Source organism: Leptinotarsa decemlineata, unplaced genomic scaffold (genome assembly GCF_025532065.1).
Source record: "Leptinotarsa decemlineata unplaced genomic scaffold, Ldec_3_MD MMD2_tig00004307_RagTag_RagTag, whole genome shotgun sequence".
Lineage (NCBI taxonomy): Eukaryota > Metazoa > Arthropoda > Insecta > Coleoptera > Chrysomelidae > Leptinotarsa > Leptinotarsa decemlineata.
Window position 1 is genome coordinate 206,300 of NW_027412606.1, and position 19,133 is coordinate 225,432.

Sequence of the window (19,133 nt, forward strand, 5' to 3'; positions counted from 1 at the left end):
ATATTCCAACTCGGCATACTTCACGTTATTTACAATTGCTAAATTCATATTATACCGCTTTTGACATAGGCGACTTGGTCGAATTTTGAACTTTGATCGTTAAATAGTGGACACTTTTTCAGGGATGGTTCTCCTCACCTCTGCCCTCCATAATACAAGATTTAACAATAATAATAATAATTGTCGAAGCATGGCATGGCATGTCGAAGTCTGGAGTCCACTGATCATTAGACAGGACTGATCTCAAATTACGTAATTGATAGGAAACAGAATTCAATTTATTGATAAGGATTCCACAGTTCCCCAGGAAATATGTTCGTCTATATATAATTCAAGAAATTCAACGGTCTTATCAACTGACTGTAAGTCTCCGAAATCAACTACACTAGCTTTTTTTTGTCTATTGTGAAAGCGTATACATTTTGTTTTATTTGTATTTAAATGAAGTGAGTTGGCTCTAAACCACTGAGCCATATCAAAGGAATTTTTTTTACAGTTCTGACGTATACAATATTCATCCCTATCTGATACAATAGCTGATGGATCATCAGAGTAAACAATGATTGAGCTATCACATATCTTCACAATATCGTTGATATAAAGTATAAATAAGGTAGGTCCTAGGACCGAACCCTGAGGAACACCCATTCCAGAATAATCATTGCACGATGACATATGGTTACCAATAGTGACACGATTGTTACGTTTACTCAAAAAACTTTTTATCCATTCATGAGTGACACCTCGGATTCCGTATCGAGATAGTTTATTCAATAAGATTGTATGACTGATGCACCGAACACCCTGCTTAGGTCGCAAAATACCCCAATAGGGCACTCACCCGCATCAATTGCAGTTGTGGTCGTTTATTTTGCACAAAACCATGTTGATCCGCAGTTATGATATTGAAATGCTTGAGATAAGATAACAATCTCTCCAAGAATGATAATTAAAATATTTTGGAAAAGATGGAGGCTATCGTAATTGGTCGATAACATTTGTCTGTAGATTATGTTTCTTTGAAACATCAATTGAATAAAATTTTTATTTGCAGTTACAGCATTATTTTGTACAAAGGAACCAGGAATTAACTCACTCTCAATTTTTTCAAATTCTAAAGTAGGATTAAGGTATTTTTGTAAATAAGTTGAAGTAATACTTCCTTCAGATTCAGTCAGTATATTTTTAAGGAAGAGGTTGGTATTCTTCACTGTTACCACATATATCAAAAAAATATCTTTTGCTAAAACCATTTTCAGATTATTTACATCACCAGGAAATCCAATAGTTTACTATATATATACAGTTAACGATTCTGTCGGAATTTCTATGAGTTTAAATTATTTGAAAAATAGTACCTACGTGCTTTTGCGATTAGATCAGTTCACATTAACATGCGTTATTTAACGCTTCATTTAATTATGTTGGTTTCATAATCATCGAAAAAGAAAAAGGACCAAACCTGTCAGCAAAAATCTAAACTTTCCTTAGAATATATTTACGAGCTTAGGTGTTTGGCCTTGTTACCAAATTTATTTACGTAATGTATATTCTCGTGAAATACTAATCTAGATCCCCCAAAACTAAGGAAACTTTCTCCAAAAAAATATTAATAAATATATGATGAAACACAGTGTCTCAGGTGATGTTATCTGCGTGCATCCGATGTCCTAGGTTGATATAATTTTCTCTCAACTGTTCAATGAATGAATAAAAGACTGCAGGGAGATTTAAATTAATTTAGGTAACGTGGATATATCGATATCGTTCCGGCAAAGTGAAGTGAGATAACAACTTTCTGTTTCATAGTAGGAGGCGTGAATACAGAAGGAAATTTCTTATAAGAGCAAGTTAAAAGTTTGGCGCTATTTTGTGAAATTTTTGGTGCGGTTATCACAGGTGAGTTCAGTGTTTCGACGCATGCTTTTATAGTTCTGAAGCATACTTAATTTTCATCGTTACATCCTTTGTATGTAATTAAAACTTTTGAGTTAGGAACTGGTTTCTGGTTGCAATGGACTTCATTTGACAGATGAATGGTGACCATAGTTATAATTATTATATCAATACAATCATGAAGATGCTTAGGAATAATCGTCTTAAATTTTACTGCCATAATAACATTCGTATTTTCATGACTTGAAATCGAATTGATTTTTTAATGAATTTCATTAATTTCTTCAATATGATATCTACCAATACAAAACGTAACAATTGAAAATAACAAAATACAAGTAGGATTACATCATTAAATTAATGTCTCTTGATAGCAATTTCGGTTTGAATATCAATTTCGTTCCTAAACATGTGGTCATGTGACATGTGTATAGAAGAAGCAGGATTCTATAGTTTGTATTCATTAGGACTAAAAGTTGAGTAAAAATTTATATTCAACTGAAAACCATTTTTATTTGAAATCGCATCATCTCGGTATTATCAGTTTTTTCAAAATTTCAGAACGATTGATGCATACAAGATTAACCAATTATTTGGAAAACAATAATCTTTTATAAAGTGATCAGTATGGTTTTCGCAGGTCTAGAGATACAGAGGCAGACAATAATAAAAAATGTTGCCTCTTGTCTTTAGATTTGTGTAAACCATTTGATAATGTATATCATGATATACTGACCTCAGAGCTGAGCAATGTTGGCGTTAGAGGGAATATCCTTAATTGGTTTGTAAATTATATGAGGGATAGACAACAATACGTTTGCATGGAAAATCAAAAAAGTTCCACGAGAAAAATAAATTTTGGGTACCACAAGGATCTATTCTCGGGCCACTCCTTTTTTTCAATATACATAATAAATTAACTCTAAATTTCCAAAATTCTTCCTTGTACCAATCCTATAATTATTGACAACAATTCAATAAGTTATACCACTACTATTAAATTCCTAGGATTATATATTGATGAAAATTTATCGTGGACAAAACATATTGGAATTATTGGTATTCTATTCAAAATCAGGAACTATATTCCTCTTAAATTTTTGAAAAATTATTTATTTCAGTCTCATATATTCACAGCTGCATTATCTAATTTATATTTGGAGATAAATCCATAATAAAACATTTGAAATCTTTACAAAATAAAATTATTAAAGGTATACATAAATTATCGTACTCAGAACCAACAGTGAATTTGTATAAACCAAAAAAATCATACTGTACAAACGAAAAACTTGTTTCATTCATTCAATAATGAATAAATCAAAAATTTCAAACATAAATTTCGTAGAAATCAATAATATTCATAGTCATAACACTAGTCAAACAAAATTATTATCGGTAACATATAATACAATTCCTGAAGAAATAAAAGAATCTAAAACTGCGTCAAATTAAAAAATCAATTGAAAAATTATTTAATGAATTAAATTAAAAATACAGGATTTATATAGCCAGAATCATGTAAATATTTTTTATTAATTATGAAGAATTTCCGTTTGACTGTTTGGCTATAACGATTGTTCAATTATGTATAATTTTTTAAATATTAGTTTTTAATCCTACTAACAAATTTAATGTTCACTACTCACATTGATTACTTGTGTTTTCTTGTTTGGAATTTCATTATATTGTTAAATTAGTATCTTTAATTAAATCAATTAATCCCTATTCATGAACACCTAATGTTTCTTGGGATGATAAAGACAATAATCTACATCTAGAATTTAAATAAGAACTTAAATCCAATACCTAATATGTCTCTTGGTAATCATACCGTAACCATACCATACTTGGCACATTTAAAATTAATTTAACACTAATCCAGCTATGAGAGATTTATTATATTTTTGCGGTGAATTTATAACATTTTCTTGTTTTTTGATTTAGATCGCAAGAGGGCTTTTCATTTTCGAATCACAAATAAATACATACAAAATACATATTTTTCGTGTGGGAATTCAAAATTGACTTTTATTCATGATATTTTTCTACTTCTCTATTCTAATACAAAACAAGTGGGAACTTCCAAAGGAAAGAAGAAAGCAATTGATTTCAAAATAAACTCTTCACAAAGATGTGTAGATCATGCAGAGAAGTAACATTGCATTATATAAAAAACACTTTTTTTTCCTATTCAGTTTGTACTCAAAATATTCGTTACGGAATTTATTCAGATATCATTCATAGGATCGCTACACAATATCTTATGTGAAGAAGATAAAATTCAATTTACGAGTACACAAAACACTGTGTCATCGTCAATGGAGGACATTGATGTTTCGGAATAAGACTCTTGCCTTATTTCCTCTTCAGCACTAATCTGGATAACATTACAAAATGAAGTACTCAATTCCTCCATAAGTATTCGAAAATAGATTTCTGTTTTCTTTTGTTTATAAATTTGAATTCATTGGATATGCCAGGCATGCCACCGCATAATTTACAACTGAAGTTGGATCGCTCCGTAATTTAAATCTACCACGGCTGTGCAACGGCACACGATTAGTCATTAAATTTTTTTAAACGTATGCAATTTCCAATTAGATAATAATATTATGAATAACGATGGTGGACCAATACCTGAAATGATACTATATAGCTTGTTGAAATAAAATTTTATCATCAGATTTATTTGACTGTTAGATAAGGCAACATTGTAAAATTAATTTAAGATAATTAAGACGCAGGTACCTAGCAGAGGTATCAATGGTATAAATAAGGACAATATTGTATGTAATTTAGTTTAATCTTCCTCTTGAAGATGATCACTTGGTGATCGAAACACGTGTCGAGGTGTTGAAATAACGATTTGGTGTTGGGAAAAAACCCCAGTATCATTCATTACTACACCAAAGGTTCCAAACAGTGCATCACAAGTACATTATCATTCTAACATATTATTCCATGTGTTTTGACATTAGATATAAAAACTCCAATATAAAACACTGTACCATTTCAATTAATTTTCAGGAACATGAAACCCAAACATTGTCTCGTTTTCTTCGCCTTTCTCTGCAGCCAGGCTCTGGCCACTTTCAAACTACAAGAGCACTTCCAATGGAATATCTTGGACTACGAATATCCATCAGAAGAGGCCCGTTTACAAGCTATCCTAACAGGAAGATTCAAACCAGAAAATAATCTTCCCGTAGGAATCGAAATATGGAATGATAAAATGTTCATCTCTGTGCCAAGGTGGATGGAAGGTGAGTGTAGATATCTGATATTCTAAGGAGTTTTCGGTGTGATTGCTGCAGTACTGAGAATATGGAAATAACACCATGGGCTAAAAAATCCCGGGTCTAAGAAAGGAAACGCGTTTTTTTTATTCAAAATTGGCTTTATTCATCAACGTAACATTTCAACGCCGCTCTAACATTTCAATACCACTTCTGTAGAACGATTAATCTTTTACCTCAAAATTGGCCTCAGTTTGGCCGCAATAAAATCAGCGTTATCTATATGTTAGGCCCGAGACATATGCACGGTGTCACCAACATGAGCCAACCGCACATTTGTGGTTTCAATTAGAAGACCTAGCATTTCCAGGCATTATTTAACATCACGACGTAGGCAGCTATAGCTACCTGCGTGCTGGCCATGGCAATACATCAACTCCTTCGTTGGTGAGCCAGTCAGTCACTAGATGCGCGACATGTGGACGAGCATCATCGTGCATTAGGTGGAAGTTTTCACCAACAGCACCAGCAAACGGACGGACGATAGGTAGAAGAATGGTGTCGAGGTACTGTCGAGCTGTGAGGGAGCGATTTGGAAAAACGAGATCGGTTCTGCCGCCGATCATGATTCCGCCCCATAGCATTACTGTACCACCTCTGTATGTGTGGACTTCCTGGACGTGTCTCAAACGTTCATTATTTCCAGGTCGTCTCCACAGTCTTACTCGACGAGAATCTGGATGAAATCCAAATCTGGATTCGTCTGTAAACAAAACTATGGCACAATCATTTGCATCCCAGTTTTGATGTTTATGACACCACTCTAATCTTCTACCGCGATTGCCTCTCGACAAAGATGGACGTCTAAGTGGCCTTCTGTTGTGGAGATCTGCTTCATGCAGTCGATTTCTGACAGTATCACGACCAATGGTTACCTGGTGCGTCTGCTGCAACACGTTAACCAACTCAGGTGCTGTGATTGTCGGTTGTCTTCTTGCGGTTAAGACCAAAAATCGGTCTTGAACTGCAGTTGTAGCGCGTCCTCGCCCTGGATGTTGTTCGGCTGGACTGCCAGTTTCACGGAAACGCAGCCACAATCGACTGATAACACTTTGGGAGATCCCCAAACGAGGAGCTACATCATTTTGTCGCATGCCACCTTGAAGAAGCCCTACAGCTCTATTCATCTCAGCCAATGGTAAGTGATGGCGTTCCATGTTAAAGCACAATATTTCCAGTTTAATTGCTGAGCAAAAACTGCATAGAATGTACAAACTCGACACTTTCAGATTATTCATTTTAGCCGAAAACCTACAGTTTGTAAAAAACTTGATAAAAAGATTAGTTACCGTTTTTGCAGGCTTTGTTCAACCCATAGAAATCTACAGGGTGGTCGAGTGTACCAATTTAATCGAAATTAAACGACCTCGTGCATTTATTTTTATGATATTTAGTATGTTATAAAAATATCCCTAGACTTTTCCGATGTGTGTATATAGCGTCGACATCATTCACTACTGATTTTTCTTCAGGGTCTTCATTTCTTTATTGTCATAATCTTTATTGCATAAGTTATGCAAATAGAATCATAGCTAATCATTTCTAAAAATTATATTACGATTCAACCGTGCAAAATACTCATTACTCCACCTGTATTTCTTAGAACAAAAAAGTACGGAACATATATATCATGTTATTATAGTTACGATATCAGATGCATGCAATTGCTGAAGAATGTCTATCAAATCTTTGAAAAAATGTCAATGAGAGAGTAATCAACATACATTGAGTTACATCACAGTGAATTACATTAGATGTAGTTTGTTATACGTTTGCCACAAATATTTACCATAATGAAAGAACTATAGTAATGATAATAGCTATAAAGCAGTAAAAAAAACAGTTTCATATACAGGGGCACCAGCTATCAATAAAATTAACGAAAAGAAATGAAAATTATGAATTCAGTTAGTTTTACAGATATTTATAAAAACCCAGAAACTACCGATTCTATTTTCGTTTAATTTCAGTTATTTTAAAAAATATCAAAACGTTGTATTGAGCTTCTATTCGATTCGGTTTGGTGCCACTGGATTAAAAAATTTAGCATTTTGTATTCTCTGGGCAACCATCAATAACATGTTTTGAGACAGACCTGGAAATTTCACGGCATTTTCTGTGATGATTATCTGCCCTGAGTTCTAAATAAAAAAAATACCAAAAATTGCTCAATTTGACCATTACCCCGGGTCGACTAATTGTACCGTTACATGATCATCAAAATCTGAAGAAATTGCTGTGATAATATGGAAATATTAATTCGTTTCAATGTTGTGTTTTTGTTGCTCTATATATGTATTCTACTGTGTCGTACTATACAGGGTGTAACTGAATAAGTGTAAAACATTTGAGGAGGTGATTCCCCATCGAAAAAAGATAGGATCTTTCATATAAAGGAACTTCATTGGAGCATCCCTTGTTAAGATACAGCCCCTCAAAGGGGGTACATTAAATTTGTATAAATTTTTTTTTCACAAGCACTGAAAAAGTTACAATATTGAAATTTATTTCCGATAGCCTGTTTCATTCTAAACAAAAAATGTCTCTTGGGTTTTTTGCCCAAAATAAACCAGTTCGCAGCAAAAAATTATTTTACGAACAACTACAGAGATACATCGTCATAAATGCGAACTAGATTTATTATTATTTTAGTACCTGCATTAAACCAATAAACAAAACTACCTTCAGACATTACGCATGCGTCTAGACGTCGGCGCATTGAGCCACGTATTTGCTCAAATATTCCTGGAGCCTCTCTGATTACCCTCCACGCATCGATGATGCGGTTTCTTAAGTCCTCTACACCGCGAACAGGAGTACGATAAACCAAATGCTGTAAATGGCCCCAAATAGAGAAATCGAGAGGATTGAGAGCCGGGAATCGAGCGGGCCAGCTCTGTGGTCCTCCTCGACCTATCCACTGATTTGCATATGTTTCAGTAAATGCTGACGTGCTACTTGACTAAAATAGGCGGGAGCCCATCATGCATAAAAAAAATATCCCTTCTGACGCCCAAAGGAACTTCCTCCAACAGTACTGGATGCATTTCTCTTAAAAATTGAACGTATGCCTTTTTTTCGCCATTTAATCGAGGAGGTAGAAAATGAGGCCCAATTAAATCATCCCCAATAACTCCGAACCACACGTTAAGAGAAAACTGTTCTTGATGGTTAGTTTCGACAATAGCGTGAGGGTTTTCATCAGCCCGTATGTGGTAATTATGAAAATTAATCTTGTCCCGAGAAAAACTACATTCGTCTGTGAATTCTATCGTCTTCAGAAAGTTACAATTTCTTGCAGATGGTAAGGGTATAAGAGTTTTTCCTTTAAAATTCGAAATACCGTCATATGATCAACATTTAGCTGGAAAGCAATCTTTCTAGTACTGGTAGTAGGTTGTTCTTCAATCAAATTAAGTACTGCTTTCTCAAGCTGTGGTGTTCGTACTTCTCGATGGCGACCACAATCCTGCGTTCTTTTGTCGAATGAACCATATTCTCGTAATCGTTGATGAAGTCGAGCAAATATTCTATGTGAAGGATGCTGTCGTTGAGGATACATTTCTTCTAACCCATTCCCCTGCGACAGACCGTAAACGTAATGCATATCAGCCATTTCCTCATTTGTGTATGCCATTTCAATAATAAGTGAATTATTAAAGTAACAAATTAAAAACAGAACAATTAGTATTGATTCAATTTCGAAAATTCACAAACTGACAGCGTCATACCAATTTAATTGTCACTATCGCTAATAGCGACCTACTAGATAGATTATAATTGAAGGGGTTATATTTTTTAGGAGTGATTAATTTTTTGGGAAAGAAAGTTTTTGGCAGCGCTTAACGACATAATATAGTAATAAGCTGAAAAGAGACACAGTCAATGGTTTCCTTTCCTGAAAATTGCACAGTTTTTATAGTCGCTTCAAAAGTAATTGCTTCATTCATAAAAGGAACCAATTTCAAAGTCGATAACGATGCTCTGCTATAGCTATTGTAAGTCGCTGTTTTTTTTTCCAGGTATTCCAGCAACATTAAACTATGTCCCTTTGAATATACCTGTGAAAAACCCAAGACTCATTCCTTATCCAGACTGGGAGTCAAACGAACTAGGAAATTGCGAAAAAGGACTCAGTACCGTCTACAGGATCAAAGCAGACAAATGCGACAGATTATGGGTCCTAGATACTGGAACTTTTGGTATCGAGAACACCACGCAGAACCCATGCCCCTACGCCCTGAACGTCTTCGATTTACGAACAAACCAAAGACTGAGAAGATACGAATTGAGACCGGAAGATACGAATACCAACACCTTCATCGCTAATATAGCAGTAGATTTGGGAGACACTTGTGACGATGCCTTTGCTTATATGAGTGACGAACTAGGCTACGGTTTGATTGCCTATTCATTCAGGGAAAACAAATCCTGGAGATTCACCCATAGCTACTTTCTGCCCGATCCTTTGAGAGGTGATTATACCATCGACAAATTGAATTTCCAATGGGGCGAGGAAGGCATCTTCGGTATGAGTCTGACCCCTCCTAAAGCAGATGGCTTCAAGTTGTTGTACTTCAGCCCCTTAGCTTCCCATAGGGAGTTCGTGGTTTCCACGCAAACTTTACGAAATAGCTCGAAAGTTGGCAACAGCTGGAATGAATTTTATGCCTTGGCAGAGAGGGGCCCGAACTCGCACACAACATCTAGAGTAATGGACGATAAGGGCTTACAATTTTTCAATTTGATAGATCAAAACGCCATTGGATGTTGGAACTCTGAGATGGAATACAAATCCGAGAATCATGGAATCGTCGATAAAGATGACGAAGAATTAATATTTCCTGCTGACGTTAAAGTTGACCGAAACGAAAATCTGTGGGTTATCTCTGATAGAATGTCAAATTTCCTACTGTCCTCGTTGAACTATAATGACATCAACTTCAGAGTTATGTTTGCACCCATTGATGTTTTGGTGAAAGATACTGTTTGTGAATGTAGACCTAATGACCTCTCAGGTTTAAGAATACCGCACCGATTTGGACAATTTCCTGTGCAGCTGTATTCGCCTTACCCCGGAAAAAGCCTGTTTTAGTTTTTGTATCCTCTAAAGTATTGGCGATTCACTGATGAAGAGGGTTTGTATTTTTCAAGTTCTCAGACATACTGTACCGCCGCTAAAATATTATAGTTTCACCTACATCGTCAGATCAGTCTGAAAATGTACGTGAATTTGTCTGTGAATCTAGAAAAACCTTCGAATTGTTCACATTCTCAAAAATTGAATCGATACAGAGTAGCACAATAAAATTACTGAAAATAAATTAATTTATTGGGAACTCATAAATTATAATATAGCTACAAAAATTTGAATCATACAGACTCTAATGGAAACTTGAGGAAATGGAAAATTATTGTATCCAAATCGAATTCACTTTCATTTTCCAGAGATTATTGCTAATATCAGCTTGAAATAATTTCAAATTAGAAGTACCCGTGGAAAAAAAAACATAGAATTATTCAACGATTATTATTAGTTTGTCTTCTTCGATAAAACTTTGTTTTCGAATATTCCAGTTTGCTCAATAAGCTGTGTTGATCGGAAAACACTCAAGTGAAAACTTTTCAATTTTTCAAAACCAAAATTTTGTCGAACCATTGTGTGGAAGTATGGTGAAATATTTATGACGTTTTCCTCATTTTGGGCTTCTCTAGAAAGATATGTTTCACCGACTTTCACTTTTTCATTGGTTTCGAAGTTATTTTTCATTAGCCTAAATTTTCTGTTATTCATCTGTTCCTCAATTGAATAGAGTAAAATAAATTCTCTGTAAATTCTGCTGGTACTTTCGTCATTTAACAAATATAGAGAACAATCATCATTGGATTAAATAATTAGCCAAATTCACCCCAAATTTTTAAAACATTCTGTTTCTACCCCCTTTCGATTGATATACCGCACTCCTATGTGGGCGTGGTCCTTTTAATTAAGTGGGCAAAAAAAATAATTTTAGGTTTTTATGAAGGTTGAATAAAACTTGGCATTTGAAAAATAAAAACGTTTTTACTTGATTGCTTTCTCATTGATTCGACTCACTAAACAAATTGAAACATTTGAAAAGCGAAGATCCATCTAAAAAAAACTACAAAAAAGAAACAGTACCAAATATCGGTGAATATCTTATGATCTGTGGTTGGTAGGTATAGAATTGAAGAAGTTCACTTGGAATTGAATAACAAAATTAAAAACACAAATATATAGATACAATTAATAGATATATATATATATATATATATATATATATATATATATATATATATATATATATATATATATATATATATATATAATAATTATAAATGAATAATATATATTCAATTTATGTTTTTTTTTAATGTACAAAGTGTGTGTGTGTGTGTGGTTTAAATTTTTTGGCTTTGGGAGAACCAATTAGCCAGACTGTTTTAATAAAAAACTATTTGAAAGTAACATTGAGTAGTAGCTCAAACATAGATTTTTTCCCCTCGTTTTTTGCTTTTTGAATTTTCATTTCTGTTTGTTTTTGTATTTTTTTCTTCCCTTTTTTGTTCTTGCATTTTTATTAAATTTTTTGTATTTTTTTCTTTTCAAATAAGTGTTTTTTCTTTTTAAATAAGTGTTTTTTTTATTTGTTTTATATTTTTGGTTCCCTTAATTTTTTTTGTTAATATTTTTTTCTTTTTATTATTTTATATAGATTTTTTTATTTTTTCAATGCGTTTGTACATAATATGATTCAATTTCTGTTTACATTTGAATATATTGTTAATAGTACTATAACTATATTTACAATCAATCATTCATACTTTAATTTTGCATTTTATTAGATGATTGTATAATAATTTGTATATATTTCTGTTGTTTGAAGTTAACATACAATTCAAGTTTATTGGAAAAAATATATTATGACATTTCAATTCAGAGTAAAGGGTATTTATACTGTGGATGTGGGTCGAACACTCCAACATGATGTGATTGAGATCGCCATAACGTCCACATGAGCATAGAGGATTATCTGTTAATCCAATTTTGAATTTGTAAGCTGGGCAGGTAGCGTGAGATGATCGTAAATGTACAAAGGTCTGTTTTATTTATATTTGTTTCGTTTTCAATAAAAAGTATTCTTCCTCAGCAACGTAGATGTTCCATCTTCATTTTATATGAATCAGTGTTATTATTATAAGAATTGTCAAACAAAAATACGAAGGAAATTCAAAAAATATCCAAATTGAAAGAGATCAAATTTGAGCTAATGACAGCGTTCTCAGGAACGTGAAAAACTCGACTATTCCTATGAGTTTAGTTATAAAACATTCTCTTCCATTTAGTTTTCTACATTTCCTGAAGACACCGACTTGGTTGAAGAAATGCGCAGCGAGAATAGTATTGCAGTTTCTGTGTTGCTTGTTTTGAATTCATTTTATATCAAAGGCTCCAGTTTAACCTTTCATGAAGTTGACATGTTCAAAAAATATCATTTTATTGACGTAAACGAACGTAAACGGTTCGAGCATAATCCAATCAATCATTATATAACTCTATTCATTTATTCTAGAATTTGTATCAGATCGTGTAAAGTCAAGTTCATGGTAGGTTGACCTCAAAATCTAATGAATCAATGTTTTTTTTAAATCTGAATAAATTAAGAGTTCAACTTTTGATATTCGATATTTTGAACATTACATTCTTATGTTTATTTGGGAGATATACTGATATACTGATAGTAATATTTGCAGTGCATCAATAGTGTTGTGAATTATCCCCTGAAACAAAATACCGCCGGCCGCCGCTGGTGTGCGTCAATCGATTGTGACTTGGCCAAGGTCACACAAAACTCGACTTGTGTTTCTCGATTATTCTAGATGCCGCGTAGCTTCAAGAGACTTTCCTATCGGTTTCCAGAGGCTTCGATTGCGATATATAAACACTACCAGCAGGCAGATGGGGCAAATCTTGCTGAAAGTGGGGTACGAAGGGATCTAATGAGGCGGTAGACATTCAAGTATCAGTCTGAAGTTCAGTGTAGTCAATTACACAACACAACAAAGTTTTTGTTTCGGGGTTGAAATTAGATGATTTTAATGTATTTCCACGTCTTAAAACCGAAAGTGACCATAAAAATTATATATTAGCTCTTGTTTTCAAGATATAGTATCATTATATTATATATATGTATATTGAGTTTTCAACAAATGAAATATTTCATCACCAACAGTTGGTACACATGTTTGTTTACATAACACCCCTCTCATCAGCTGTTCTTAAGTAGTAAACATAACCTATGTGAGTTTGTCAATTATACGCACGTGGTTGCTATTGAAATTATCGTGTGAAGTTGATTTTTAAATTAATTCAAGTGCTGATCTGAAATGCCTTGAAAGTGTATGAATTCTGTCGATAGCTTTTGCTATATATGTGGTGAAATAACATTTAAGGTTCAGAAACGTAAAATGACACCTATCGTTAAGACAGCCTATGAACATTATTTTGGTGTGAAAGTTGGAGACCAAGATAAATCATGGGCTCCGCATATATGTTGTAATTCTTTTTCCGTCATATTGCGAGAGTGGCTGAAAAATAAAAACCGGGCAATGGCTTTTGCAGTACCTATGGTTTGGCGTGAGCCTACCAATCATACAGACGACTGTTATTTCTGCTTAACTCCTCCCATTAAGCAAGGTTTATCTATGAAGAAAAGAGGAACGGTTAAATACCCTAATCTCCCATCTGCTCTTCGGCCTGTACCACACTCAGACAATTTGCCAGTCCCTTCTCCACCCCAAAACTATGAAATTTCAGAGGAAGGTGATGAAGACTGTTTAGAAGGAGCAACCCATCCTTCTACATCCTATGACCCTGATTTTGAGGTAAGCTATAGGTCTAGTGATCCGCACAGAATTAGTCAAGCAGAGTTGAGTGACCTTATAAGAGATCTTCGCTTGTCTAAGGAAAAGGCTGAGCTGTTAGGGTCAAGACTACAAGAGTGGAATCTTCTAAAACATGATGTGAAAATATCTCAGTACAGACAGCGTCAAAAAGATTTCCTTCCTTTTTTTGAGAAAGAAGAAAACCTCGTAGTTTGTTCTGATGTTAATGGTTTGATGGACTGCTTGAATTTGGACCACACTCCATCTGAATGGAGACTGTTTATAGACTCTTCAAAACTAAGCTTAAAAGCTGTACTTCTGCATAATGGAAATCAGCTACCCTCTATTCCTATAGGTCATGCAGTTCACATGAAGGAAACGTATATAAATATGAAAACACTTCTCCAATCAATCAAATATGAACAACACAAGTGGCACATCAGTGGTGATCGGAAAGTCATTGCTATACTCCTAGGAATGCAATTAGGGTTCACCAAGTACTGTTGTTTTTTATGTCTGTGGGACAGTCGGGATAGAAAATCTCACTATAAAAAAATGAACTGGCCTACACGAGACCTAAACCCTAATGAGAAAAATGTAGTTTACGAGCCTCTTGTAGATCCTAAGGATGTTCTCCTTCCCCCATTACATATTAAGTTGGGACTAATGAAAAACTTTGTGAAGGCCATGGACCAGGAAGGACAAGCTTTTAAGTACTTGAGAGCAAAGTTTCCCAGGTTGAGTGATGCTAAAGTCAAGTAAGGCATCTTTATTGGGCCTCAAATCCGTGAAATCGTAAATGATCCTGCTTTTGACATGATTTTAACAGGAAATGAAAAAAGAGCCTGGGAAGCCTTTAAAGGGGTTGTACATGGGTTTTTAGGTAACAAAAGAGATGATAACTTCACAGCATTGGTTAAAGAGCTTCTTCAAGCTTACCACCAACTTGGATGCAACATGTCCTTAAAAATTCATTTTCTTCACTCTCATCTTAATTTCTTCCCACAAAACTGTGGAGCTGTGAGTGACGAACATGGAGAAAGATTCCATCAAGACATTGCCTTAATGGAACAGAGATATCAGGGCCGTTAGAATGAAGCAATGCTTGCAGACTACTGCTGGTCTGTGTGTAGGGATGCTCCAGAAGTGTTTTATAAAAGACAAGCTAAACGACAGCGATCTTACAATGAATCGGATGGACTTAATTGAAATTTGGTGGTACAAACTTCTTTTATTTGTCGAAACACTAAGAATAATGTTTTTTTTTATTAATTTTGTACTTAAAATATTCTAAAAGAAACATAACAATATTGTTTTATGTACTTTCACTTTTCACGTATAGTATAACTACTCTTTAAGATTAAGTACTGTGTATCTCAAAAAACAGAGCTAATAAAAATTTTTCATTATTATTTTCGTTTTTATCACCCCAAAATTAGTAGAAATTGACTAATTTAGTGTAGGAAACATTCAAAAAATATTTTTTTGTTGTGTTGTGTTATCGTCGAACCTACGGGGAAAACGTAACAATTTCTTCGGAAGAATGGCGGAAGTGAATTCAAGAATGGCGTCTATCAGATACCTCTAGAATGTGGCGTGTATTACATCGATGAATCTAAAACGCGACTGAACGGTCACGATCAGTGAGCTCAAGTAGGACACTCGACGAGAAGAAAGTAACAAGTCAAGGGCATACCTCATTCCATCAACCTGACAATCAAGTGGTCCAAAGCACCATAATCCACGTATATTATGTATATCGAAATGAAAAGGTGTTTTTCACAAGTTACACTCCATTCAGCAACTCCACGAGATGTGTGAAATAAAATCTCGATCAAATTTGGCAAACCTTCATCATTTCCTGCATTATTTTTGATAGAAATAAATAACATCTCATTAACTCACCTTGTAAATGGCTGCTGTAAATTTACGATTTCCAATGATAAACTCCTGTAAAGCATCTTCTTCAGTTGGCGCAGCCCTTATTCCGCAAACTATGGCGAAAATGAGTATGGGAAACTTCATTTCGATTTTCTATTTTATCTGAAATAGATTGAGATAAAATAAAATCAGTCAGACGAATCATCTGATAAAAATTATATAGAGTCAGAAAGTTCTATTAGATGATGAAAAGAAATCATGACACTGAAATGTCTACACCTAACAACAATAATAAAGATGATATTCGAAAAATATAAATTCGTCTTTAAAGTCATGAATTTATCATTAAATCAACTTTAAATTAAAATACAACTATACAAAATTCGATTAGTTAACACGTCAGTTGTTACAAAAACAGGAAATTATTAAATTTGTTATCCACAATAATACATGTGATACGTTTTAATGACGTATTTAATACAAAAGAAAATCCGATAAAAAGTTTTAGCAGGTCCGGCCGAAAATTAAAAACTCAAAAACTGCAACAAATTGCACAACACTCACAATTCTATTGAAACTCCTTATTACAGTTTATTGTATTATTTTCACTATAAATCATACAATAGTGAAAATCATACAATAAACTGTATCAATTAGTTTTTTAACACTTTCGAAGCCGAGAACATCAGAGATCACACATTTATTTAACACTACTCTAAAGCATCTGAGAAGCGAATCGTAGAATTGGGCGAATTCAAGAAGGAAGTTAGGAATATTCTAGTTAAATATGCTTTAACTGCCGAGTATTTTACTCACTTTCCATATCCCATGATCTATTTAAAATCAAGTTGATTATTGGCACCTTGGTTACCTTACGTGTCATGCAAGGAATGCAAGTTAGAAGTGTTCTGTGTACTCAAAAATATTTGAAATTTTGAACTCTGAGTCAGAAAAATGATGCCGCAGACACCGTATTCACCAGATTTGGGCCCTTGCGACTTTTTTCTGTTCCCAAGTTCGAAAAGACCCATGAAAGGAAGGCGTTTTGCGACGATTGAGGAGATCAAAGCCGAATCGCTGAGATAGTTCGCAGACATACCAAAAAGTGTATATCGGAATTGCTTCGACCATTATCGACCTAAAGTCAATGATATTTCATAATTGAAAATTGAAATTTTTTCAGAGTATTTCATTCCTCGTCTTCAATTGGAGCGAACAACAAAAATGTCACTCCATCTAGTGGACGAAGTACTAACTAACTGCATATCCGAAATTTGCCCGATTCCTCTGAATAAAAAAAAAAAAACTTTCTCATTAGTCAGTGGGCTATGCTTGAAGACAGGCAGTCAGTCAGTCCATTCAACTGTGTAGGTATATCCGAGACTGGCTTGAACATTTAAAGTTCATTTCTTTAGATTTGTTTACTGTCTGTTTTCAAGCATAGTCCACTGACTAACAAGAAACTATCAGAGTGGTATTTACTGCCCAGATGTCGATCTAACAACATATTCATCCAAGTTTTTCTTTTGAATTTCCATTGTTCAAAGAATTGTCATCCCTGCCACATTCTTGTTTTTATTTTTTGTAATATCGGAATATTTGGTGAATAAACAATAATTATCGGAGATCGAAAGTTATCAGCCAATAGTCTTTCCAAGTATATTAATAAGTGAAAAATACTCAATAATAATGAGATATGTTAATCAGTTTCTTAAGAATTTGAATTCAGAAAGTAAACGAATATGTTTCCTTTCGAAATAAATTTGTACATTTAACAAGATATTGATCAATAACTATACTTAAATATTCAACATCGTTTAAACGTCGTTACCTTTCACTTCGATGTTAGTTCAATTGGTTCCTTATTCGAAGTTCAATGCCAACAAATTGGAATCGAATGAATTGTTTGAATACTTATCATAATTTCCAGTATTTTTGATGAGACTTCCATTATCTGCGAGATACGTCAAGATAGTTTAAGTATTTGTGCAATGGCTCTCAATAAATACAGAATACTTATTTCCATAAATAAACAAAAATGTGAATATTTTGTTAACGGCAATGATACAAAATCTAATATTGACTTGTTCGAAAAATAAAAATCATTTAGAGTCAATTTAGTTAATAACGACCAGATGGCATGTCTCTCATACCATGGAAATACGGTAAACCTGTGGTATGGGACTTTACTTGCGTTGACACGGTCGCGGCTTCCCATCTAGCCGAAAGTTCCAAGTCTGCTGGAACTGCAGCATTGTCTGGCGAGAAATTGAAAAGGAAAAATACCAAAATCTTGGAAACAACTATCTGTTTCATCCAGTAGCGGTTGAAGCTTTTGGTGTTTATGGCCCGGAGTCTCTGTTATTCGTTCATGAACTCGGAAGAAGAATAGGCCAAGCAACGAAAGATCACCGTTCTACCTCTTTTTTGATAGAAAGAATTAGTATTGCTATTCAACGTGGCAATGCTGCTTCAGTACTTGGAACTATTCCTCCTTCACATAATTTTGATGAGATCATGCATTGCCCTAATTTCAGTACGGAACTGAAACCTCTTCGAAACAAGCAGAGATATGTGGATATTTATCAATCTCCTATCAAGGTTAATTCACAAGTGGTTGATCCACCTTCTTCTTTTTTCAGTGCGGTCAGTGGATTTAGGTCATTCTTGCCCCCAAAAAATGAGTTGCAGTCCTCGTAGAACTGGTACCCTTTCAGTGGAAGAGCTTCTTGAAGCAAGAGCCGAATCGATCCCTCTACGAAACCCTTCTTCACTTGGAAGGATCGATCGCAGCTTGAGAAATGGTTCTTATGGAGATTCTGTGAAACGTGTTCTTCCTTACGAATCAGTAGAGAGTTGTCCTGAAAATCTAGAGAAGAAAATTGGATTGGATGATTTAGGAAACACTTGCTACATGAATAGCATTTTACAAGTGTTGCTCATGACGAAGAATATCAAGAACGAAGTTTTAATGATGAACGAGAACGGGAATGTTTCCTACTTATTCATCAAACTCAAACAACTGTTCATGCAGCTGCAGTTTCGTAAGAAGGTATCATCTTTCCCTCCAACCGATTTCCTGGAGTCTTTGAAGTCCACCAGATACTCGTTAGGACAACAAGAGGATTGTTCCGAATTCTTGGGGTTCTT

The 19,133-nt window shown here is 34.3% G+C and overlaps 2 protein-coding genes across 15 annotated transcripts in view; one reads left to right on the forward strand and one right to left on the reverse strand.

Moving 5' to 3' along the window:
* LOC111504806 (antichymotrypsin-2) overlaps positions 1–19,133 on the reverse strand; it is an 80,570-nt gene that overhangs the window by 54,654 nt on the left and 6,783 nt on the right. For all 13 annotated transcript variants that reach the window (XM_023159507.2, XM_074178685.1, XM_023159506.2 and 10 more), the window contains exon 2: positions 16,008–16,145. In XM_023159507.2, the coding sequence (XP_023015275.2) occupies positions 16,008–16,127 (120 nt within the window). In that variant the 5' untranslated portion in view covers positions 16,128–16,145. The remainder of the gene's footprint in view (positions 1–16,007; positions 16,146–19,133) is intronic.
* Positions 1,646–11,077, forward strand: y (L-dopachrome tautomerase yellow). 2 transcript variants are annotated; one of them, XM_074178683.1, is made up of 4 exons: positions 1,654–1,744; positions 1,810–1,899; positions 4,927–5,162; positions 9,218–11,077. In XM_074178683.1, the coding sequence occupies exons 3-4, from the start codon at positions 4,931–4,933 to the stop codon at positions 10,288–10,290; spliced, it is 1,305 nt and encodes a 434-aa protein (XP_074034784.1). In that variant the 5' UTR covers positions 1,654–1,744; positions 1,810–1,899; positions 4,927–4,930; the 3' UTR covers positions 10,291–11,077. The 2 variants fall into 2 exon arrangements, with proteins under 2 accessions (XP_023015262.2, XP_074034784.1); XM_023159494.2 differs by having other exon boundaries at positions 1,646–1,899.